Consider the following 26,606-nt stretch of genomic DNA (forward strand, 5'->3'; position numbering starts at 1 on the left):
TCCTCATCTGCTCTAAATAAAATGACGAATCCATGACTTTCTAATAACGACACAGGGGGGATTTTTTTAATAGAAAGCTGTCGAGACTCATAATTGTGCCCGTGTACATGACCATGAAGAGTCACTGCAGAGATGCGACCATCCGCAGTCCAGGCTGCGCTTCTCACCACCAACACGTTACATATTTCCGTGCGTAATTGCGCGTTTTACCTGCATCGACCGATTTAATATGAGACTGAACCAGCCAGTGTCGTTATACCGGCTGACTAATAGTAGATTTAGCAGCTGTGAAATTCCCCAGTCGTCCAAAAACGTGTCAAGCCCCTGGCGCCAGATCTTTGTCGGTATTAATCTCGTTTTGGGTTTTTTTTTTTTTTTTTGGAGCCAGGCGCAACTGTCCGCCGCTCTGTAACCAATACTGGGCTCGTCAAAAAAAAGCATTTTACATCACTTGTTACTCGTTACTCCTCTCCAAAGTAATGCCATTACTCGACTTGCTAGGCCTATTCCCTGATTCGTTCCTTTGCTCGTTACGTTACTTTTGCGTTACACCTCCACAGCTGGCGGTGGGATCATCTGACAGCCTCAGAAATCAAGATAACCGAACTGCCTCTCCTGTGAATGATGTCCGCTGTTCTTATCATCCTCTGGCTGGTTGAAATCAAAGTAATCGGTGTATTTCCGAATATAGTTTTGGGATTTATAAACTTCAATGTGATACTAGACGGGATTGCAACAAAAGTAATGGCTTGTTTTTGGCTGGTAACTGTGAATTTTCTACTGAAACTGAGGTACTCCACCGGCTAGAGTTACTGTAACGCGTTACCACCCAGCACCGGTTCTGCCGCACCGGCTGGAGTCTGGATGCGGCGGATTGACTCTCACAAATCTGACGCATTTTTCTAGAAACAGGCGCAGTGTCCAGGCAACAAGCATCCATCCCCCCGTTATCCAACAATCTCAGTCGTGATCATCATTTGCAACGCCTCGATTTAACCCAACAAAGATGCGGATGGCAGACATACAGGCGGCAATGGTTTTTTGGAGAGAAATTAGATCCGCGTTGACTGAAAATGAAAATGCATCGCCAGTGTTGAAATGTCACGCAAGGCAGCCGGTTTGATCAATTTGCCACATGCAGCACGGATAAGTCAAACATATCCCACCGTGTTCAATGTCATTCTAACATCATGCCTTTGCCTCCATGCGTTTTAACCCTTTCCTTAACGCACAAGCTGGCTGTAGCCTACCAAATCCAACAGAAGCTACCTTTATCAGAATTGGGCATTTTACGCCTAATAATCACATGAAATTGAGCTCTTACCCCCATTTCGGCGCAGTCAGTCGGGTCTCCTCAGCAGATGAAACGGTTTTAGGCTGGATTCAACCAGAATAGCTGGCTTTAAGGCGTGGAGACTGGGCAGGAAACAGTTTCTCGTCTGATTGTGAGAAGAAAAAACCGCCTCCCTTCAGCAGATAGCTATTGCTCTAATGATACAAAACAATTAATTAATGAAATATCTTAGAATCTCATTTTTAAGAAGAACGGGCAAAGGGGAACTTGACAAGGCAACGTTTCATTGAACACCTCTGCAAAGCTGCACCCCGGTCAGATGAAAATCAAAAGGGGTCGTTGTTTTTTTTGTTTGTTTTTTTTCGTCGTAAAATAGTAAAATGACAAGCAGCCCGTGGTGATAAAATACCAGCCTCTCTCCCTGCCAGGCGCAAATGATGCCGGTCGAAAGTAGAGACGGACAGCTGGCTTCTTCTTCGGATGCTGTCTCCCTCCGCGGCTGTGCGCAGGCGGCCGCGGCACACACGCGGAGTGACACGGCTGCGTGTCACTCCGCGTGTGAAAGAAGCGCCGGGTGAAGGGGGTCTGTGAGCGTTCAGGGTGTGTAGGAAAGATGATATATACGAGCTTCGTATTTGACAAAGACTCTTCAAACAATCTTCACCTCAGGTTTCAGGTGCGAAATTCTTGAAAATACTCTTCAACTCAAGTGGTGCTAAATTCTTGAAAACACTCTTCAAATAAAGTTTCAGGTGGTAAATACTTGAAAATGTGCTTCACCTCAGGTTTCAGGTAGTAAAATACCTACTTGAAAATACTCTTTACGTCAGGTTACAGGTGGAAACTACCTGAAAATATTTTCCACCTTCAGGTGGTAAATACTTGAAAATACTCTTCATCTCAGGTTTCAGGTGGTAGCCTAAATATTACTTGGAAACAAGGGGTGTTTCTGCTTGTGACCAAAGCCAATCACAAAATATGCTAAAGTATATGCATATGAGGCAGAAATAACTGGGGGACAATAGATCCTGCTGAGGAGGACGTGTCCCCTGTCTCCCCCCACATCTATGCCTATGCTTGGAAATATCATTAACCTCACCTTTCAGGTGGTAAATACTAGGTGAAACCAGTTTATTTCAGCTAACTAGGAAATACTGTTCACGTCAGCTTTCAGGTCATAAATATTACTTAGGAACTTGGGGTTTGGCGATGGACTCCAACTTCTCCAACTCATTTTAAATGAAACAAATTTTATGCTTTTCATCACACAATTAATTTTGTGATCATAACTCTTAAATTCCATGAAACGACACAACCACTTGCTGGATTTTATTTTTGCAGTTGGCATTGCAGTGTTTTGTTTGTTGTAAAATAAACGAATGCATTATACACTAAATGCACATCTGTTAAATGTGACTAACAGAAAACTATCATCACCACGAGCAAACAGTCTACAGAAAACTTTGGCATTTGACGGCTTTGAACAAATTCAAACACATGAACACTTCTAAGTCATTGCATTGTGTATAATCCACCAACGGCCTATTCACCGCCCCCAAAAGGTCACATTAGAGCCAGATAATTAACAGATCACCAGTCCAGTTCTGTTGGGGGACGCTCACACACTTGCCAACAACAGCCTACCAAGACAAAAGCCTGATACATTTATTCTCCTAACTCAGCATCTGACATGCATTAGCACTGCATGAACTTGCCAAACAATCCCTTTAAGAATGCAGTGCAGAAAGCTTGTAAAACGTGGGAGATTTTTTTTTTAGACCCTGGAGACCATTAAGAGTAGAGTCAACGAGAGCAGAGCAGAGGAGGAGAAGAGAAAACAGTGAAGTACTCAAAAAAGCAAAGAGCACAAAATAGAACAGAATTTCCCTCCAAGAAATGAGATCTAAGCCTCTTTGCTTTACTGTCTCACTTTGGAACATAGTTGGCTTACACAGTGCTGACATGGACTCAGAGCCGGGGCCAAGGTACACACACTACATGCAGAGTAAACTGGAGACAGAGTGAACATGGCTGTGGAAACAATGTGACGTTCATGGTCGTCCAAAGCAAATCCGCAGCTTTACATGTTTTATTTCTGTGTGCAGCACCTGCTGCGGCAGATTAGACAATTACACTGCTGTTGTTAGAGGCTTCAGACGGGGCGGGACACTTGTGACTGTTGGAGGGAACAAAACACACTTGCTGGCATTTGGAGGTTCCCAGCAACAGCCGAAAGAAAATCGGAGATGCAGCCTTTGTCAATTACACCCCAAAGTTATGGAACACACTACCTATAGATATCAGGGAAGCCAGATCACTAAATATTTTTAAATGAAAGCTAAAAACGTATCTCTTCACTTTAGCCTTTAACTAGCTCTGACTTTCCTGATACAGGCCTGAAACTCTTTTTTTTATTTTTTTATTTGCACTTACTTCGCACTTATGCACTGCTGAACTTCTTTTAAAATGTTGTATTTTACTTGATTGTATGCATTCTATGTACTCTATTTCTTAACTTTATTTTTATTATTATTCAGTGGGTTTTATTTTCCATATTATGTTATGCTCATTCTATGTCTATTTTCATGCATGTAATTTCTTTGTTGTAAAGCACTTTGAGCTGCATTTCTTGTATGAAAGGTGCTATACAAATAAAGTTTATTATTATTATTATTATTATTTGTGTGTGTGTGTTTGTGTGTGTGTGTACATGTGCTCAGGGCTACCATGAACACACAGGCATACACACACATACCGATGCATACACATCAGTGACTCAACCACTTACAATATGCAAATGAATTAAGGGAAAGGCATACTATATAGCATTGCATCTGATTGATAGAGAGAGAAAAGCGTTCATGCATCCACCCGTGTGTGTGTGTGTGTGTGTGTGTGTGTAGATATGTGTGTGTTTCTGTGTGTTTGTTGCCTCTGTGTATGCATGTATGCTTATCCTTGTGAGTGTTTGTGTGTGAGTGTGTGTTTGTCTATATGAATGTGTGCATGTGAGTGTCTGCTTGTGTTTGTGTGTTTGTGTGTGTGTGTTTGTGTGTTTGTGTGTGTGTGTGTGTGTGTGTGTGTGTGTCTGTCTGCACTGAGGCATCCACTGTGTCCAGATGGGATCAATACTTCCCACTATCATAATTGAAGTGTGGCCTGGTTTCTGCAGTGCTTTGTCATCCCTCCAGCATCCTCTACCCATCAAGTTTTGTTTTTTTGTTTTTTTCAATTCTAAATATGAGCTAGAGAAATTGTGTCAACACACACACACACATGCTGCTTCAAAAAATAATGCTAGACAGATTCATTCTACCTTGGCAATAACACTGGTGCTAACTTTGCTATGTTGCCACTGCTCCATGCCAACTCATCTTTATGCTATCAGCTGCTAAAAGATATTGTTGGTAGAAGAGAGTAGGTAGGCCTATTTAACAAAAACAAGCCGGTCAGATTAACATTAAACATGTCCTTTCTTTTGTTTATTTAATGTTACCCTACAGAATAAGCTCTAGTGAAGTTATAGATCTATTCCACAGTGGCCATTTTGAAATTAGCTACATCACTCTTGGGGTGGAAAGTAGGCTACAGCACAGTTGTGTGCCAAGATTCACATCATACAAACATGTTTACTGTATCATTTCATTTCCCACTGAAAAAACATATTAGCAACAAATGGATCTCAATAATCTGAAGGGATGTAGGTTAATATTTTTAGTCTAGGCTATATATTTGGCCCACTATAGCTAGCTAGCGGAATCTAGCTAGTAGCTAACAAATAAGTTAGCTAACTTCCCTGCTAAATTAAAGCAGTCACTGTAGTTGTTGTTCCTGAGATTGCTAGCTAATTTGATAACTGTTAGGTTTATCTGATATGTGTTATGTGTTGAAGTAACACTATTTTTTCTATGCCAATCTATAGAGTTTCCCACCTTTGGTATGATAGTTCAAAATGGCCGCTGTAGGAGTAAGGTCTAACTTGCTAGTAATGCTACCTGTCTGTCTTTATGTCTGTTGGCATTAAAGTCAGTATTTCTTACCATTTTGATGACAGAAGCAGCCATACTTTGTAAATGTTGGCAAGGCTGATATCATTACATCTCAGATTTATATGATTAACCATTTACTATAAATGTAAGGTCATACAATGCTGGAAGTTGTATTTTGAAGATTAGAACAACTTAATGTAGCGAGTTTCCTACTTGAAAGTACAACTTGAAGCATTGTTCCATTGCATTTTTTCTAGTAAGACGACAGAATTTACAACTTTCCAACATGTCTGTAACACAGCATAGGCACCAGTTCTGTTTATTAGCTGCCACCCTCCCCATCCTTCCCCCTTCTTCTCTCTGTCTCTCTCTCTGTGTGAATGTGTGTTTAACTGTGAAGCGGGGTGAAAAAGAGCAGAACATCTTCCATAAAGGTTAAACCACAAAGAGTGTATTTTAAGGTGAGAGAGAGAGAGAGAGCGAGAGAGGAGGGGGGGCGCGAGGAGGAGGAAAAGAACAAAAACATTTCAGAGACCTGGTCACCATAGCAACAACTGTCAGGTAACCTTGGCTGCCTAATCATCTCGCTGACACGAAACAAAATCGAGGAAATGGGAAACAGAATGTAGGGATGGAGGGATGAACGGAGGGAGGAAGACAAACACAAGGAGGATGCACAAATGACAGAGAGATAAAGAGAGAGAGACAATATTTATCTAAAGAGTAATCAAGGAGCTTCTTCCGATCTGCAAGTGTCTGTTTTGTTGAACCTTGCTGATTGCCTTCCTCTGATCTAGACTGTGGAGTGAAACGTTTTAATCATCTGCAACAGAACGAATCAGGCTAATGTCTATAAAAAGATCTGAAGATGAAAAAATGCTTTGTCACTGTTCCTATCAGAGACAAATGGGAGCTGCATTGGATTTGTAATCACAAAAAGTCTGTGGATTGATTTCTCAGCTGAGCTTAGGCCAATTTGTAAGCAGACGCACAGTGGGGATCAGTTCTCAGCTGTCAGTGAATACACACACACACACACGCACACACACACACACACACATGGGGGCTGAAATCATGCAAATACTGGGGAGGCAGGAATAAAGAAGTCAATTTCTTGTATATATTGCACACACATCCATTCACACGCGTGCACACACACACACACCCACACACACACACACACACATACATCAAACTACATCTGTAACTTATGTAAACCCAAAGATAGAGTGACAGATGGATGTGGTGCTGCCTCCCATCTTTAAGGACAGAGGTAATCGTGCATCAGATGAAAGCAGAGGATTTAACGTAACAGCAGACTGACCGGTGTGTGTTGCAGTGTTTATATAATGTATATTGTCTATTATTACCATTCTGTATGTTCAACTTCATGCAATGCAGCCTTCATTGAGAGGAGTCAGCTTTCATGAGAAGTTCATTTCTGACCAAAGCTGTGTTTTAGAGACCTAAAAACCTACTTCTGTTTCAGAACAGAAGTAATTGCTCCTATTTCGAGTGTCAGTTTGTGGGTGTGAACTGTTTAGAAGAGGTTAAAGGTTTTTTCCAGATCGCGCTACTGTGATTTTCAATTCACTGTGGGTCCAACGTTTTAGAACAGTGATTCTCAACCTTTTTCATATCAAGGACCCCTAATTTAGAGCCACATGAGGGCCACAGACCCCCATTTGATGAGATTTTGTCTCTTGAACCCAAATATTTTCATTGTTATATACAATTTTGTCCAGAATCCCATGACTATCTGGGAGATAACAGTGAAACTATGATCACAATAATCATTGTTCTTTTTAACAATTTTTTTGTTTAACAATTCAGCAATTTTCTGGGGACCCTCTGGAACCTCCTCTGCCACTGTTTTAGAACATAATTTCACCGAATATCATTTTTATTGGTAGACGAGAGACATAGTGGAGGGATACCATTTGGAGAGATAGTTCCTGTTTGGGAGACCGGATCTACTTTTATTTTTAAATACAAATTTTAGTGTAAACCAAGAATAGAAATGCAAAATCACGATGAACCCAGAACTGCTTTATTGTCTTAAAAGTGGTGATATGTTCTTGAATCTGTTCACAAACATGTTAAATGTCAGTTTTCAGTCTATTTTCGTCGCTCATTCAAATGTATGGGAAGTAAAAATGCTACAGACTTGTCCAGCTGCAGCCGATCTTGGAGATCAGTTTATATTCTGGTTTTCAAGTGCCAAATAAACCCCATGTTAAAACTAAATGGTTTCTACTGCAGTGGAGACTGTAGCTCTCACACATTTCCCCAGTAGGTCTGAAGACTCAAGACACAAACTCTGACCTTTAGCTTACTGACCAGAATGACTTTTTTTTAAATGCCACAGTGTGAATGTGCTATAGGTTTAACAGCACTGGTGTCGGATCACCAGTCAGTAATTTGAGTTTATTTGTATGGAGATAAAACAGAGAAGAAACGCGATAAAAATGTGAGAATAATATATGATGATGAAAAAAGGAAAGTAAATGCTATTAGTAATATGGAGGTGGGACTAAAAAAGTGTTTTGATGCAGTAGTTAGTAATTGTACTCCCATTCAACTCAAACAAAGACAAAGAATTCACACCAAAACAGATTTATTGTTTTTATTTATTTAGTAATTTATCTGGTTTGGCCTGGCTTGGATCTTTGGGTTGGATCTGGGTGTTATGGAGGAAAAAACATAAAAACAGTTCGGATGTAGCAGGGTATGATATGGGATTTACAGTGCGATCTGCACTGTACATTTTGTGTGTGTGTGTGTGCGTGTGTGTGTCTGTGTGTGTGTGTGTGTGTGTGTGTGTGCTGGGGGCTTTAGTGCTGGGAGGGCAGAGGGGGCGGGGCGGGCTGCGGTGGGGAACTGCTGTAATGTAATCCCAAACTCAATCCCTGGGTCACTGCTGGTTTTATTTGACATAATCTCACATCCGCACTGCAGGGACACGGTATGTGAGGTGTGTGTGTCTGTGTGTGTGTGTGTGTGTGTGTGTGTGTGTGTGTGTATGTGGCAGGTGGCTTCATGTCCCACAACCAAAAGGTCACAGATTTGATAACAGCAACAGTCTATGTGTTTCCTGTCAAAGTGCCTGCAATATAAATCGCTTTGGATAAAAAAGTCGGCTAAATGCCTGAAATGTAAAATTTTATGTAAACATATTGGCAGCTGCTGGATAAACGCCATACTACACTCCAAAAAGGCTTGTATATGGGATAAGGGAAAGCCACTGTGGCCCGGATGTAATTCCATGACTTTTCCATGACTTCCACAAGACTTTTCAGAGTGTTTCCATGCTCTAAAAATCTTATTCCTTCCTGGTTTGTTGGGATAAACAGTCAGTTTCCACTACAATTGTGCTGAAACCAACCATCTAATGTAAAGAATGTGTGAAATAAATTGGAAAAAGTCTTGCATATATGCCATAATCTGGCATATTCCTGTAAAGTGACCCGTCTGTAAAATTTTCTGATATTCCATGACTTCCCCAGGAGGATTTATCAAATTTTCCCTACCTGAGAGACACAAAATTTCTCCAAAATTTCTCAAAATTCCAGGATATTCCAGGAATTCAATAACCAATGGGAACCATGGGAAGGGAACGGCTGAATTTGATGTAACCGATGTGGACAAGATGATGATGATGATGTGTGTGTGTGTGTGTGTGCGTGTGTGTGTGTGTGTGTGTGTGTGTGTCTATGGTGTGTGTACATACTGAATAGGAAGGAGACGCAGGCTGAGCAGATGCCTTATGGTCTGATGTAACCTGCAGCTGCAAAAGGAAAGAACGAACACAGGCAGAGAGGAGAGAGAGGAGGAGTGGAGTGTGAGGAAGCAGGAGGAGCATGAGAGATGAGGGAGAAGGAGAGAGAGAGAGAGAGAGGGGAGAGAGAGAGGGGGGGGGGGAGAGAGGGAGAGACAGTAAACGAGAGAGGAGACTGATAGGGAGGGAGAGGGAAAGAGAGAAAATGAAAAGAGGAAAGTAGAGAGGGAGGAGAGAGGAAATGCATTTTTTCTTCTGTGTGTGTGTGTGTGTGTGTGTGTGTGTGTGTGTGTGTGTGTGTGTGTATGAGAGTGAAACAGTACCTGGGAATGGGCAGGATGCCATGCATGCTCTGATGACCATTATCACTGCATCGCCGAGCAGACATGTCCTGCAGGTATGAATACACACACACACACACACACACATGCACACACATGCACACACACACACACAGTCACACACCAACACACACACATCTGAGAGATAAACAGGCGGATGCACAGCCATACTAACACGACAGGTGTTTGCATAGTCCAGGCGTAATGAGAGCACAACCCCAGACATACTGGCAGCACCATCATACACACACACACACACACACACACACACACACAGTCACACACAGTCACACACCAACACAAACTCACAGCTGAATGGTCACAAACGTGAACAGATTATACTCTATCTGTCTCTCACTGTCTTGCGCTCTCTCTCCCACACACACACACACACACACACACACACACACACACACACACACACACACACACACACACACACACACACACAGACCTATACACAGCCCCTCTGTTGTGTAAGCCTCTTGTCATGTGAGAATAAGGGGTCCTTCTGGTCTCCTTCAGGGTGAAGTGGCTGGTGAGTGTTAACAGTGGTAACACACACACATAGAGATACACACACACACACACACACACACGCACACACACACACACACACACACACACACACATCAGACACAGATTAGACAAGCAGGTAGCCTTCACATTCACACCTTTGTCTCAGCCCAGCAGTGATGTGGAGGGAAACAAAAAGGAGGTAAACTGATCTGCAGTCAGCGATCATCATGAGGAAAACAACCACAGAAATAAACCAAAATCAATTCTACTTTCAGAAAATAATTGATTTATGCTTTTCTTCCCTTAAAAAGGCCCTATTCTGGTACAGTTACATCAGTTTTATACAATGAATTTATGTCACAGAGATTCATATCAGCCTTGTGATAAACTCTATTCTGTAAATGAAAATGTTGGTACATTCTAAAATGTTTAATATGAAAATGGCTTCTTAACAAGGCAAAAAACCCCTAAAAATAACATTTTTTTTTTCTCAGGTATACAGCATCATATGAACTAGCAATGGGGGAAAAAAAAAGAAAATTTACATACATTTTTTTTAATGAATTATTATAGTGAAAAAATTCCAAAAAAAGGGTGGCTTTATGTGACTTAATGGGCTAATACTGAAATGAAATACTCTGAAATGTAAGCATGAGTGAGAAACCATGACACTTCACCAGAGCACAAAAAGAACATCTAGAAAAAACAGGGAAACATTTTTTTTTAACATTCATCAAGTCTGAATTTAGGCAAAAACGAAGGCTTAATGAGGATAAATGAGCTAAAAATCAAAATAGAAGTCACATTAGCCCTTTATTGCTGCTATGTCCTGCTTTCTTCTTCTGCTTCTTATTCTACTGTAGGAGTGATTGTCCATCAGCTGAACTTCATCCCTACAGAAACACATGAAACCAAAGGCTTTCTATATGATAATTCATGAGCAAACTCCCATACAACATTTAACTACAACTGTAATATTTACTGTGGCTGCTACTCCCTCTCTTCCCTCTCCCTCTTCCCCTTTCTTCTCCTGCTCTCTTGTGCCTAATCTGCCTCCCAGCTCCCAACTAACTCTCTCTCTTTCTCTCTCTCTCTCTCTCTCTTCCTCCTGTCGCTGTCCCTTCAGCACCAGGAAGTAGCCACTCAGGGGAGAAGATGATTGGTTGAGGTGAAAACATTCCATAAAATGCCTCTTCAATTAGCATTTTGGAGATGTGTAGTTACTCTAAAAACTGTGTGTGCGTGTGTGCGCATGCATGCGTGTCTGTTGACTGTGTCTTTCCAGAGGTCAGCTGTTAGTTCAGCTGATGTCATTACCCTCTCTCTCTATCACTTGCTGAATGGAACCAGGATGCCTCATTTGTAGAAAGGCTCTACAGTCAAATTTTACTTTGGAAAATGCACATACTGTATGTTGAAATCCATGTTAGTTTCAAGGGAAGTAATGATGTTTAGCAGCCTGTCCTCTATTGACCTGAAAAAGGTGTTTCTGAGGACATTATTTTAAATGTAGCTGTCATGTTTTAAATGATAGAACTGTTTTTACCTTAAAAGCCTAACCAGGGACAGGGCTTAGCTCTCGCTAGAAACCCTCAAGCAATGCATGTGTTTCCTGTTTTTAACCTGCCACAATGTCTATTTGCATTGTCCCTGACAAATAGAAGTTGAATTTATTCTATTCTTCACAGATGAAAACTCAATAAAAGCAGAATAGACAAATGAAGGCCTGTATAAAAGTATGCAGACAAAATAAATATCTAAGAATATTCTTCTTCCTTATCTTCCATTTCCTATTTTCTTTTCCCCTGCCCTTTTATAGTAAATAAACAAATAGAAAGAAAGAAAGAAAGAAGGTAAGAAAGAAAGAAAGAAAGAAAGAAAGAGGTTGTTTTTTGAGAAATTGTTACTAAGAAAATGGCATCAATCTCAGTATTTGTAGCAGTTGCAGTGTGAGTGAAAATCAGTGGGGTATCAAATTATTTCTCCTCACATTGCATGTAAGCTATTATATAAACCAAAGCATAAAAATTGTCTCAAGAGGACTGAGTTAGTTACCAACATACTGTGTTGTCATAACCCGGCCAGTAAGGCCATGACAAAACACAATGCCAGCAAGATTTAGACATTTATTATAAATAATATAAACTAACAGATCAAAAGATGCATGCAGCATGGAAATCAGTGATGTAAGTGCATGTGTGGAAAGTACGGTGACGTAGGTGTAAAAGCAAAATAACAGGCCAAAGCCAAACAGAACCAAACAAGCTGGATGAGGGCCAGTTTCCATCTTATAAGCCCTTGGGATCACCGGGCCCAGGTGTTCCCAATCTGGCCAACGCCCCAGTCCACCAACCAGGTACTGCAGCAGAATGACAAGAGCACACACACTGATAGGCAGAGCAGATATGCAGGGGCCGTCACAGGATGTAGAATGAAAATCTTGGGAAAAGAAAGGCTTTACACACTAAAATATGACTGACACTCACTACTGTGATTGATTTAATTGATCAGCATGAGGATGCAGACACATGCAAGCCATTCTATAAACTTCTTATTGACAGTAATGGTTTCATACCCCTTTTCAATCCAAGGAGTTTTTTTTATTCCTGCATTAATAAGACGGCACATCTACTGTAGGGAAAAAAAACTATTTTTAAAGTCTTTGTTCAGTGAATGACCTGAAGTGCACTTCAGTTTGCTTGCCAGGCGCTTCAACAGCTACAAAATGGAGGCAAGATGAGCTAAATATAGCAGTCCTTCAGTTTGGTTTGGTAGATATTTTCAGTGCACTGCAAAAAAAAGGCAAGTGACTGTATCTGTTCTACAGACCTGTCAAGTTTATGTGGGGAAAGAGTGGCTCAGTGTCACAGACCCGATCTCTGCAACAGACAACTCTTCCAGGACAGTAAGGTGGTGTAGTGAAAAAAGTTAATGTCTTGAAACAAGTCGCATTATCATGATGAAAGTTAAATTTATTGAAACCTGAACAGTTAACTGACAGTGCAGCATTATAATTTGAGTAAAAATATCATGAAATAGGCTGAAAACTGGTGAAAGCTGCTTTTTCCTGCATTGAAAAAACAATAAACAGGATATATTACACATGATCAGTCTGTATCTGTGTTCGCACCTAAACCCCCCGCTTGCCTGAAATTGGCTTTCATTGATGTTAGAGACATTTTTTGGGGTGTATATTTTAACCGATAACCACGTCACGCTAGCTGACCATTGCTCCCACACACTGAGCCACACTCACCGCCGTTAATTTACAGACATCCACGTCTTCTGCTGCCCTACAAACCTTAACTGTAGGTAACATTATTACCTGTGGTATTTAAGGTATGTTAGCCGTAGCCGTAGACTGTAGACTGGACGGACGGATTCGTCACCATCTGTTGGCCAATCAGAGGCATTCCCACGTTCGTTTTGGAAAAAATAGTGGCGATCACAGACACAACAGCACAACTAAAAGGAAGATAAAATGGAGAAAGCCCGGTATAACGTTGGGATTGACTGTAGATTTTCCATGTCAGTTTCTTATATAATTTATACTGTATAGTTTGTTTCTTCTTTTTTCTATGAAGTAGCTCGTTATGAGCAAAGCTAGGCAGCTGTACTCCTGCCTCTCCACCATAGTGACGTTCCAAAACAGCCCAATGGACAGAAATCTCTCCGTCAATAATTCTGTCCGTTTTCTGACCGATCAGTTTGGCCGCAGCTTGTGGAATTCAACACAGGCGCCGTGGACCTGTACAGGATCTGTTCTTGTGAACATTCATGTTTTTCACCGCATTAAAAAACACAGGCGAACACAAGAATTAGAGAAAAAAATCCTGAAAAATAACACAGAGCTCGTATATTATGTTGGGTAGTTTGCTATATTTTCTACACAGCAGCGATGCTATATTATCCCAGTTCATCTGACAGCTCATCAAGGTGATTGACAGGACTTGGGGTGTGAACTTGTCCAACTGACAGAGAGAAGGGCGGGACTTGCAATACACACTGCTGCCTCTGGGTAAGAAGTTGCGTATTTATACCTATACAGGATCTAATCCCTTACTCAGCTTGTCTTTTTTGCAGTGTGTATTGATCTGATTTTAAACTGATCAGAGCCTCTCATAATAGTGAGCTACCATACTAGATCCAAACTAGTATTTGGAACCAATCAAACCAATGTGCTGCTACTTCCCTCTCTCTCCCTGTCTTTCTTTCTCTTTCTATCTCTGTCTCGCTCTCTCTTTCCTCAACATTGTTCTCTTCTCCTCAGGTTACAGGCTAGGACATTACATAACTCTCTCTCTCTCTCTCTCTCTCTCTCTCTCTCTCTCTCTCTGCCTCCCTTGTCTCTCCATCCAGCCATGAAACACTGCCTCTGATGGAGCATGGGAGGATACAACACTTTTTGGAAAGTGCTGTGCTGCTCAATAATTCACTAGCATGTGGGAGTTTCTATTTGTGTGAGTGTGTGTGTGTGTGTGTGTGTGTGTGTGTGTGTGTCACTAGCATCGCTCTCTGCAGCCTACGCTCAGTGAACTTGCTGCTCCAGTCAGACGCCTGATCTTATAATAACAGCACTACAGCTACAGCTACGCTACAGCTGGGTTTACACTGGGTGAGTGAAAACCTACATGTATAGACAGTAGATTTACATGAACACTGAATATGATGTTTAGCACTTTATGGCTCAGGTTAGACAGCTGAGAAGAGGTGAGACTCAGGTCATGAAGGGCTAAATATCAGATTTTCTGTTCTTGCGTAAATGCAGCCAAGGAGGAACATGCAACAGAGCGATTTTACGTTGATTAACTGTTTAAAAAACTAAATGGTTATATACATCCACGCTAAAATGAAGCTACATAGGGTTTAAAAGTGAAAGTTTAGACATCTAAATCTTAGACTACATCTTCTGGGATAAGCGACAAAAATAAAGCATTATCTTGTACTTCTCTGGTGCATATTTTGTGATATTTCCAGCTCTTTATGCATGGTTTAAATATGTAATAATGTATTTGCTGCATGGTCTAAAACTGGGCTGTACGTAGCCAAAAGAGATCATGGGCTGTAGTGCGGGTTTCTGGCATCTCTCCAGCTCTCCAGTTTGTTTTTTTTACTACTGATGAAGAAATTAGCTACAAAAAGGTATAAATGGACAGATAAGCTATTCCACTTCAAAAGATAGTGTTCAACACAAATTAAACAGCAGAAACAGCAGAATATGAAACTTGTAAAACACACACACACACACACAAGAAAAATACGAAAAAAGTATTAGCGGACTTGCGACTAATTGACCATTATATTCTTGGGTTAGTTGGCTGCATCACCTTTGTACCTTTTCACCTTTTTACACTAACTTACTAAAGAAGAAGACCAAACTGTGTCTCACTCCCTTGGTCTATTTTTTGACTGTAAAATGTCTTTCCATACACTCTACTCCATCTTGTCTTCAACTTGTATAAAAAGACACGAGCCCAGATACTTGCATGGATCTGAGTGTGTCTAAGTTCCCTCTTCTCCTCTCTGTGGGTTTTACTGCGGCTCCAGTGTCTTAGCAGAGTTTACCTTGGTGAGTAGTCGTCATTCTGCAGAATTGATCTGAGAGATTTTTGTATGCTTCCCCGATCGATTTTTCTACTGGTGTTGGCTTTCGGATACAAGAATAGAATAGCGGGGGGGGGGGGGGGGGGGGGGGTTTACAACGCCTGTTGTGTTTACTATGAGAATAAAATGACCATTAGTCTCTCTAAAAGCTGCCTTGGGTATTGTTTCCCCGGCTCTGTTTCAGACGCTCTGTGTTATTAACAATGCAAACAAAATTAACTATGGCATGTTTTTCCCTTCCTCAGCCTCTTTCTCTTACACACACACACACACACACACACACATTTGAAAACCGCTGAAAATCTCCATGAGGACTGTCGGATATAATTTCAAATTCACTATCTCAGCTGGTCTGCACTATCAGCACACAAACATTGAATTTAAAAAAACTGTTTTAAAGTCCCTTTAAGGAAAGTGGGTTCACTTGGGTGCCATCTTGGTAAATCTCCTTTGACTCCGATCTCTTTGAAGGGGGAGTCGTCTATATCTAAAGCTCTGACACACATACAATCATTTGCATTACATATTTACAAAATTGTTTGCAACAGTGTGTTAAAATGTGTTCCAAAAGACACTACTGTGGACACTGTGGACACCTTTAAAAAGCAGCTCAAGACCCATTTATTTAGACTTGCCTTTGTGTAATTTTCTATTTACTTTTGTTTTTATTGTGTCTTTTTTATTTTGCTTTATGTCTATGTATGCTTATGCTTTATTTCCTCTGTGAAGCACTCTGTGATGTCTCTGCTCTCAAAAGGTGCTACATAAATAAAGTTACTTACTTACTTTTGTCTCAGAAAAACGTCTTTTTTCCCACTGCTTGTACCCATGCGGCATCCACTGCTTTACTAAACAGTGAGATTACGACCTTCAAGACAAATCTGGTTTACGACTCCCATACAGACATTTGTCCCTGTATCAGCTGTCAACAGTCATGTCATCATACAGTCCACAGCAAGGAGCTGATGGTTATATATCAGAGAATATTGTGTAATTCAATTATTTCAAATGTAGTTGCCCCCAACTTGCGTGAGTTGTCGTAAATAAAGTTCTGCGGCTGCGTAAAGCTGAAAGCATGATTGGCAGACTTTCTTTATGATTTGTACACAAAGGTGCGTTGATTGGCCAATTTCAATGATGACAGTGTTATGGATTTTCCCGTTCAAAACTGATAGAGTGCACTGTCTCCATATATAATACTGTCTCTCTCCTTCCCTCACACATGTACATTTTGAGGACCAGATTTCAAAACACCCTCCCTCCCCTTCCCTCCCCCTCCCTGCAGCAGACAGTTGTATGTTAAAGGGTCGTAGTATCTATAAATACAGCCTGGATCTGCAGTGATCAATAGCTACTGAAGGGCAGCAAGTCACTCTGACCTTGTCGTCTCTTAAAAGTCCCAAAACAGAACAAAAACAAGAATTCAAAACGCTTTTTAAACCTGTAAACGCTGAATATTTCAGGAGGAGAAAAGGCATTTTTGGGAGAATTTGTGAGGCAGAAGAAGTTCACAGTCACACACATCTCCCCAGCCGGTGCTTTGCTGTGGCAGCTCGGCAAAGATGGCCGCCGTCCGAGAGAGAGCGAGAGAGAGAGAGAGAGAGAGAGAGAGAGAGAGAGCGCCGCTGTCTCTTTAAGGCCCCGACGGCCGCGGCAGCCAATCGGAGGCCAGGAAACGTGACGAGACCGTCCTTGTCGACGACCTTGATGGAGGAGGAAGCGGAGGAAGGGAGGATGTGTGAGAATGCGAGAGAGGGAAAGGAGAGAGGGAGCGTTGAATAGAGGAGGAAAGGAGAGGAGGGAGATTGATAAGAGTGGATAAACGGTTTCTCCCGGCCTTTCTCTCTCTCTCTCTCTCCTCCTCTCATGCACTCCATCTCTCTCTCTCTCTCTCCCCCCCTTCCCTCTCCCCCCCTCCTCCTCGTCCCTCAGAGTGTTGCGTAATCCTCGCGGTGGGGGAGGGAGGGAAGGCAGAGCGGATGGAGGTGAGGAAGGGCGAGAGGCAGCAGGGGAGGTGGAAGGAGAATGACTCACGATTCGCTCCACACTGCTACAACATGCAAAGAGGGACTTTAAAGGGGAAACACCACTCTACTGAAGAGTGTGTGTGTGCATGTTGTGTGTTGCGTGTTGCTGTTGCCGGGTAAAAACCTATTAGCAGAACAGTTTATTCCAAGAGGGAATGAACGAGGGTTTTGCAATCAGAGGTTTTTATCGAGTCTCTGTGCCTTTTGCTAAGATCCATTGGCTTACCAAATCCTCTACTTTTCTATTTTATCGGTTGATTTTTGTGTGTTTTGTGTATATATAAATGCCTTTGGATGTATTATTTTACAAACCCTGACGAAGGCCAGTGGTTTCACTAATAAATCTTTGTTCTCAATACCACAAGTGATGCTGGAATTTCCTCTTTCCCAGGGTAAAATCTGTTTTCCAGCAAAGAGTAAATTCTTTGATAGGAAAGAAAATAATGCTCAGCCCATGCAGAGACGTATGAGGCTGTTTGGTTAGTAATGTAAAACTGACTAGGAGTACTGAAAATATAAATTTATGAAAATGCATGGATAGTCAGGATGCTTGTAGATTAGGAACAAGTGAGACGAGGACTCTGCTGTCATTCTGGCTTCACTAAACAGCTGCATTCTCCTCACATTCCCTACACTGTACCTATTATCCAAGATGACTGCTATTTTCTTTTTATCTATTATCTTATTATTATTATTATCTTCCTCTGTTATGAAAAGTAAGAATTAGTCCTCATATCAGTGTGATTCCCTGAGCTCTTGCTATTTTTCTAATGTTTCCAAGGGAAGTGATGGATGTGTCAGTGTGTGTTTTGCAGAGGAAAGATCAATCTCTTTTCCTTGTGGACATGGGAGACGCATATTAATGACCGGCGTAAATGTAATCTGGCTGAATCATATCTATGCACAGCCATATATGAGATGCGTATTAATCAAACTTGTCATACTATCAGGCATAAAGTCTGCAGCTACTCCACAGATCTCTGTTTAAAATGTGATTATAGACACTAACATAACTCATCACATATCTTGAAATAATGATTTACAATGGCAGTAAGTGATGATAATAACTAATCAAATCACAGCATGCAAATTGGAAAACTTAATAAGGAAAAGGCTAATTTTACAGCTTTTGAAGGCAAACAAAAGCTGATTGAAAACCATGAGGTTATGTTGCTGAGTTTGAGTCTCCAAATTATTAAATTCCTCACCTGCTGTTACCTTCTTATAAATTGTAATCAGTAATCTGTAATGGATTACATTTTGAAAACAGCCTTTTTCAACCCAGCCTGCTGTGATATCCACCATTTGATAAAAGTGGCGATTCTTATAAAATGATTGACAGCACAACATTTAAACAAAAGTTGGTACTTTTTAAATAATCACAGGTAACTTAAGTCTTTGGTTGACAAAATGATCAGACTTTTACCGTCTGGAGCCTCTGTATTTTAGAGATACTGAAGGATTAACTCCAGGTGTTTTTTGTGAATGCATACATAGAGTTTTGGAATAAAAGCCTTCAAATCTGACCACCTATTCATCTGAGTAATGAAGCAACCTCCAATCTCTCTCTCTTTCTTTCTCTCTCTGTCTCTCTCTCTCTGTGTCTCTCTCTCTTTCTCCTGATTCTCCATAATGTTAAGGTGTCATTTGGCCCGCAAACAAATGCCATCTCTGTTTCCCTGGGACACACACACACACACACACACACACACACACACACACACACACACACACACACACACAGAGGTGTCAGGATGACCTTGTAGAGGAAATCGCTGGCCATTCATCATGGAGGGGCTCCACTGGAGCGAAGAACAGCAGATCTGATAGGACTTTGACATACAACCAGCTGCTTCTCCACTGCAGGGCCGAGGGGGGCTTACAGGGCCGAGACATTTTTATATCAATAAATGTCAGTTTTGCTATTTTGTCACTTTTCTACAGGGAGTGATGCGTGAAAGCGTTATTAGGCATGATGTGATAATTAATTTAATGTTATTCTTCCACGTAATACAGTTCCAGTACCGATATGAGTTATGCGGTCAGTGTTATGCATTTATCAGGAATTTTATTGCGGCTTTGAATGTGAGTCAGAACTATCAGCTTTATGATTTACTATTAAATATCGTTGAAGGTTTGAGCTTTGTAGAGTGATCCTTTCATATACAGTATGTATATGTATGCAAACTAGTAACATTTTAGTGGATGGAACTTTTTACTTTCTAACTATTGAAAAATTAACATCAGGTAGCATTTTAAAATGTAAAATTGTAAATCAGTGCTGAAAATGCTGTTTATTTCTTTGAAACCATATCCTCTCCTCTGTGATCATCTTTTAACAAAATACTGGCAGTACCTACACACAGATACAGACATTAAGAGCACTGAATGCATTTATGTAGAGTGATATGTACAGTGTTAGATGCTGTTGTTCTTGTATCATGTGTGGCAAAATGTACTGGGAAACTGTAAGTTGGCAATAAATCTCTGCTCCAATATCAGGAGCAGATTCCTGCATATTTATGTTACTTGGTGGTTAAAGTGACTCTGATTCTTGCTCAAGGACACTTCGAACTGAAACATGGATGTTGATGGATCAAACATGTGACTTTCAAAATAGAGGACAGTCTCTCCAAAACGATAGGCTTTCTTCCAGTTGTGCAGGCTGGTAGACACGACAGACATGACTAATGAGGAAGCCCTGCTGTAGCCCTGTTTAGCCTTGGTTAGCCCTGTTTTAGCCCCGTTAAGCCCTGGTTCACCTTGGTTTAGCCCTAGTTCAAACTGGTTTAGCATTGTTTAGCCCTGGTTCACCCTGGTTTAGCTCTGTAGTAAAAACCAGCCAACTACACACTATAATGGGTTTATTGGACCTTCTCTCTGGAGTAATGGGGGAAACAATGCCGGCACAGATTCTGTAATGCCTGTACATTTATCTTGTGTAACATGTTCTGTAGATGTATATTGTATATTTTCACCGGTTTAATGGTTGTCAATATGTCTTATTATGAAGGGTTAGGGTTAGGGTCTGCCTCGTGAGAAAGAAAGAGAGAGAGAGAAAGAGTAGAGGTAGAGAGAAAAAGAGAATGGGAAGAGAGAGAGAGAGACAGAGACAGAAAAAGAGAAGGATGGAAAGAGAAAGGAAACTGTGGACCGTTGCTTTTGAAACGTGAATTTGAAAGTGAATGTGAGCTCTGTGACCCGGTGAAAAGCTTCAGTAATCCCCCAGGGATGAAGTCAGCTGTGAGTCGGTACAAACAGTCACGACACACATTTATCACCACAGAACCAGTGAAGGAGACGGCATCAATATATTATTGTCAAATTAATTGTGATACCTTGGTATAAGTACCGCAAAACAAATGAGACCATGGTGGAGACGATTGGTAGCTTCTATCTCATGCCAGTGTTGTTGTTAGTGCTGTTGTTTCTCAAAGTGAAGACCACATTTCCCATAAACCTTGTTGCTACTTGTCCCCCTGCCCTCCCTGGTGTCTCTCCATGTGCGTTTGTTTTCTATTTACTGAAGAGGATAAACCTACTGGGAGTGATTTTTTCCATCGGTCTTTCCCTCCTTCCACCATCTGCTGCCAGAAACTCTGAAAGCTTTATCTCCGTTTGCTCTGGAAGAACAGAACCTCTTCCTGTTTTTGTGCCATAAAGCGATCCAGCAGATTTTCTATCAAATCCACCAAGTGGAGAAACAATGGAGAATGCAGAGTAGAGGCTGCTAGAGGCTGACAGGCTTGTTTGCTTGCAGTAATTATACTAATGTCTCAAAACTAATGTGGTAATGGCTTATTGGTGTAAGAATGCTACATGCAGCACCTAATTCAAACAGGTGAATCTCAGTCGGAACCATCTAGCTTTCTTTTTGATGTGTGGTCTATTTTATTGTTCATTATATGGATACATGGTTGGACGGTTAGATGTCTACGACATCTAGTTTTTGACCAATGCCATGGCCATTTTGTCACTGCAAATTTGGAGTCCTTGAATTTCACCAAACAAGACCTTGAAAGTCATTGAAAAGTCCTTGAATTCGATGTCCCAGTGAGTGTGGGAACCTTTTATCTACAGTGTCTATCCATCTATCTCCAGCGTATATATTCCTATACGCCTTCCACTCCCTCTCTCGCTCTGTCTCCACTGATCTTTTACTGCAACTCCCCTCCTCTCTGTCATCCTGTCATCCTCTAGATCCCATCCATAACAGGGACAGCCGGAGCTGCGGCCCGACACGCACGTGTACCCCCGGGGGCGCTCCATTTTACCACCGGCCCCGCACAGTCCCCATCTAAAATGGTTCCCCCTTCGCAGGACTCATGGGACGTGGAAGCTGCCAGGGCGGAATCAAATTTGGGTGAAGGCGGCAGTGACGGGAACGGTGACGGGGAGAAAAAGTGTGATTTAGGATTTAGGATTCAGGGTTTGTGTTCTGGATCTCTGCTGCTGTGTGAGAATATGAAGATTAGAATATGAGTAATAATGTGTGAATGTTTGCTCTTTTTATATGTTTTTATATTTCAATGTACAGATTCTTAGATGCATCTCTGCTTAGGTATGGTACAAGATGAATAGTTTACAGTGTTTAATGCTTTATATTTGGATATATAATGTATAATTTGTATGTATTGTAATGTAACTTTCTCACCGTTGGATCCTCTTGGTTCTCGCTCCCTCTCTTCACATCCTCGTCATCCGCTCTCGCCCCTCTCCTCTCCTCTCCTCTCCTCTCCGCATCTATGAATGAATCTCCCGGAGAGAGTGAGTGAGTGAGTGAGCGAGGAAAAAGAAAAGAGAGGAGGTGGGCTGGAGGGAGAGAGAGAGAGAGAGAGAGAGAGAGAGAGAGAGAGAGAGGGAGATGGCAAGTTTAATTTTAGACTCGACACGTAATTCCCCCTCTTTTGCCGCGGCTTCTATAAATAAACTTCTCTCTCAACCCCCACACCCACGCAATCACCGTTTGATGGACTGAGCAAAAAGGAGGAGAGGGAGAGAGGAGAGAGAGAGAGAGAGAGGGAGGGAGGAAGGGAGGGAGGATGGGAGAGTGTTGCTTAGCAACCGTATCCTGACTTGGCAGGTCATGTGATCGGGAGATGACTGGCACAGAATGTGGTAGTAACACACTTGTGCCCGGGAGCAGAGGCTGGCATGGTTACATACACACTGGCACACACACAGGGACACACACACACACACACACACACACACACACATATATACACACTGCAGGAACACACATAGGGAGACACACACAGGCACACACAGCAATGTACACACACACACACACACACACATTGGGAGACACACACACACATGCACACACACATGGACAGGCTCTCACACACTTAGGAATACACACACAAAGGATGTCACACACACACGCACACACACGCACACACACACACGTATGCACAGGCAACACATACACACAGGTTCATAGGGAGACCACACCACACATGGACGCACCCACAGGCTTTTACACACAAAGGGATACACACACACACACACACACACACACACACACACACACACACACACAGGCTCTCACTCATACACAGGCACACACACACACATAAAAGCACACTCATACACATATACTCTGAGACAGAAACAGTAGCAGTTTGCAGCCTAATCAATTCTCTGCATCGGTGCTTTGTTCTGATCTGATCATTATGTATTACAACATATTGGAGATTGTTTTGGCAGCAGTGTTCATTTTCTGACAGTCGAATTCATCGATGGAAAGACACATAACCGATGGAGAAAAGTCTCTTCCAGCTGGGACTGCCTGATGCTTTTAGAGCCTCGTTTGACTGCAACATTATGTAACAGAAAGGGGGGAAGGAGGGGGGGGGGTTAGGCTTTTAGGAGGAGGAGGGATAATGGGTGTGCTGCTCCTTTAATGGACGAGTGAGAGAACTGCCTGTGCAGCACCTGAGCCTCTTAACACATCACTCCGCATTAGACGACATTTAGAGGAATTCTGTTCAAAAGTGACTCAAGATCCACCCATTTAAAAACACGACACCAGCTGTTAAAACAACATGATGCGGTGAAAGTAAAAAAGAACCGGAGTGTTATTAGAGTTATTGTGTATCCTCACACATTTCACCAAAACAAACCACTGCAGATAGGATTTGGATTTATGCGACATGGATGTCAGGTGACATTTTGGTCTGTTGTGCTGTATTTCATCGTCTGTATTTATTAATCCAGAACTCGCACTCGCACATGTGAGTGATGGCTTGTCTGACTCAGGAGAGAGTTTCCTATCGATTGGTGATTGGTGAGGTCATTTAAGCCCCTCCCCATTTTCCTGATTGGCTTTTTTTTATTTTTATTGCACTGATCCAAAACATTCATATCCTCATCCTATATATGGGGATTCACACATAGTATAGTATAGTATGATTGGAATCCATCTCTGTATAAAAGTCTCTGTCTTCAGTTGCTGTCGTACGTTCTGTGATTGGCTTTATTTTGATCATCTACTGATCCCCAAGATGTTTATCATTTATATCTATTGAACCCAAAGATGCATTAGCATGAGTGACGGTTGATTAGATGTCATTTAAGCCCCTCCCCTTTTCCTAATTGCCCAATTGCCAAAAGCCATCCCCATTATTACAAACTGTGGTGACCCAATATAAGTCTAAGATATGATGAGGAGTGTGAAGTTACAGTCTACTATCAGCATATCAGCACAGTATCTAAAGACGGGTCAGTGGCTGCTGTGCATCCCATAATCCTTTGCAGAGGGCTTCCCCAACATTGGACCAGAATCCGAGCCAGAATCAATGGAAATCAATGAGTGTGACACGGAAAAATCAAATCAAAGTGTATGAAATCTCAACAGGCTCTAATGAATAACACCCATCTGGTTTACAGACAGCTGTTTCACACATTCCTCCAGTAATTTTAGTCGCTCCAAAGCATTTACAACGTTACATTTTTATTATATTATATTATTTTTGATTTGTCAGCTGCCACACACAGATTCCCTGTTTCCCTCCACTTGTCCTAATAATTTGCTTTTATTCAAGAAACGTCTCTTACAGTACGATGCTGACGCTCCAACCAGGAAGTGAGCGTTCCTGATCACGCCTCCCTGAGCATTCACCTTGACGGGCATCGAATCCCCCCCCCCCCCCCCCCTCCCCCCCTTCCCCCTCCTCACCTCCCCTGCTGCTCCCATTGGAGGAGAGACGGAGCTACAGCGAGCTCCGATTGGTCGCCAGGGCTCAGCCTGTTGCTGGGCTGTTTCCATGGAGATCACTATCACCGTCCCCCCCCCCCCCCCCCACACACACACACACACCGCCACATCCATCCATCCTCTGCCGGGGAAACAGAGAGTGTGGGAGAGAGAGAGAGAGAAGGAGATACAGATGTGGTTTATAAGGAGAAAACGACAGATGATGCAATGAAAGAGTGAAAGATGAGATTATAGAAGGGGTGACTGTGTGTGTGTGTGTGTGTGTGTGTGTGTAACAGAGAGAGAGAGAGAGAGGGGAGAGAGAGAGAGTGAAGTCAGTGAAGTCAGTGAAGCTGTAAGAGGAGTCAGGAAAGCCGTGAGAAATGGAAAAGAGGAGGGGGACACTGAAGGATTATGGGTTGTAGAGAGGAATTCTGGGATTGCTGCAGTTAAGATGGCGGACTAATCTGAGACGACGCCTCACCCTGCGTCCTCCAACGTGGAAAAACGTGGAACTATAGGCACGGTCTCGCATACTAATCTGATTCGTCTTCATCCATAAAAATCAGCGTAGACTTCTGGTTAAATGAATATAGCAGAGTGCAGAAAGAGAGAGGGAGAGAGAGAGAGAGAGAGAGAGAGAGAGAGAGAGAGAGAGAGAGAGAGAGAGAGAGAGTTATTATGATTCAAAGGAGCCTGCAGGTCCATTCATGAGGTTACATATTGCATATTGGATGTTTTATGAAACCTCCTCAGTCGCACTAGGCGAGCAACTTCCATCGAAATGAATGGGCGGCCATTTTTCCGTTCATCCTCCAGATCTACTAGAAAACGTCTTTGGGTTGGTAGAAGTGTTCCTTCATGACTGATTTTGGGATGATTCACCTCCTGTCGGGACAAACAGCTCTGCTCCCGTCCAGCTGTTTGTTTCTTTCTTTTGTTTGTATTTTTTATTACTTCATGTTTTATCACCGTGCAAATAAACTAAAACTACTAAACTGTGCGGTATTAAACCAGACGAGGTACAGCATGTCCACCAGAGAGAAGAGTTCAACTGATGTATACAGTATGTACACACACACACACACACACACACACACACACACAGCAGAATATCCTTTACCATGATAGGTGTCTAGCAGACTGATTTGCTATAGGGCATAAAAAAAAAGAAAAAAAAGAAGAAGGAAATCAGGGTGCAGCAGAAAGACAGCAGAGACTGCTTTAATGAGACATGGTGACAAATAGTGCTCAAAAAGTGGCAAAAAGTGAAGAATAATTACAGTAGATGTTTCAGCCCATCAGGCCATCATCATCATCATCATCATCATTATTATCTTCATCTTCATCATCTTCTTCATCATCATCTTCATGATCATCATCGTCATCATCATCATTATCATCTTCATCATCATCGTCATCATCATCATTATCATCTTCATCATCATCATCATCATCTTCATCATCATCATCATCATCATCATTATCATCTCCATCATCGTCATCTTCTTCATCATCATCTTCATGATCGTCATCATCATCATCATCTTCATCATCATCATCATCATCATCTTCATCATCATCATCATCTTCTTCATCATCTTCATATTCATCATCATCTTCTTCATGATCGTCATTATCTTCATTGTCATCATCATCATCATCTTCATCTTCGTATTCATCATCATCTTCTTCATCATCATCTTCATGATCGTCATCATCTTCGTCATCATCTTCATCATCATCTTCATCTTCATCTTCATCTTCATCTTCATCTTCATCTTCATCGTCATCGTCTTCATCTCCATCTTCATCATCATCATCTTCATCATCATCTTCAGCTTCTTCATCAT

At 41.8% G+C, this 26,606-nt stretch overlaps 1 protein-coding gene across 1 annotated transcript in view; it reads right to left on the reverse strand.

The window, feature by feature from the left end:
• The window catches only part of LOC139663932 (sodium/potassium-transporting ATPase subunit alpha-3-like), a gene marked incomplete at its 3' end in the record, with an annotated part of 61,297 nt that extends 36,607 nt beyond the window's left edge, over window positions 1-24,690 (reverse strand). The window contains exons 1-2 of the mRNA XM_071542717.1: window positions 24,615-24,690; window positions 22,207-22,295 (exon numbers count right to left, since the gene is read on the reverse strand). Of these exons, the coding sequence (XP_071398818.1) occupies window positions 22,207-22,295; window positions 24,615-24,690 (165 nt within the window). The remainder of the gene's footprint in view (window positions 1-22,206; window positions 22,296-24,614) is intronic.
• Window positions 24,691-26,606: the final 1,916 nt, after the last annotated feature.

This window comes from Centroberyx affinis, unplaced genomic scaffold (genome assembly GCF_046629955.1).
Source record: "Centroberyx affinis isolate AG114_WGS23_722 - 3 ecotype Tasmania unplaced genomic scaffold, CSIRO-AGI_Caff_v1 ptg004168l_1, whole genome shotgun sequence".
In the NCBI taxonomy this organism is placed as follows: Eukaryota; Metazoa; Chordata; class Actinopteri; order Beryciformes; family Berycidae; genus Centroberyx; species Centroberyx affinis.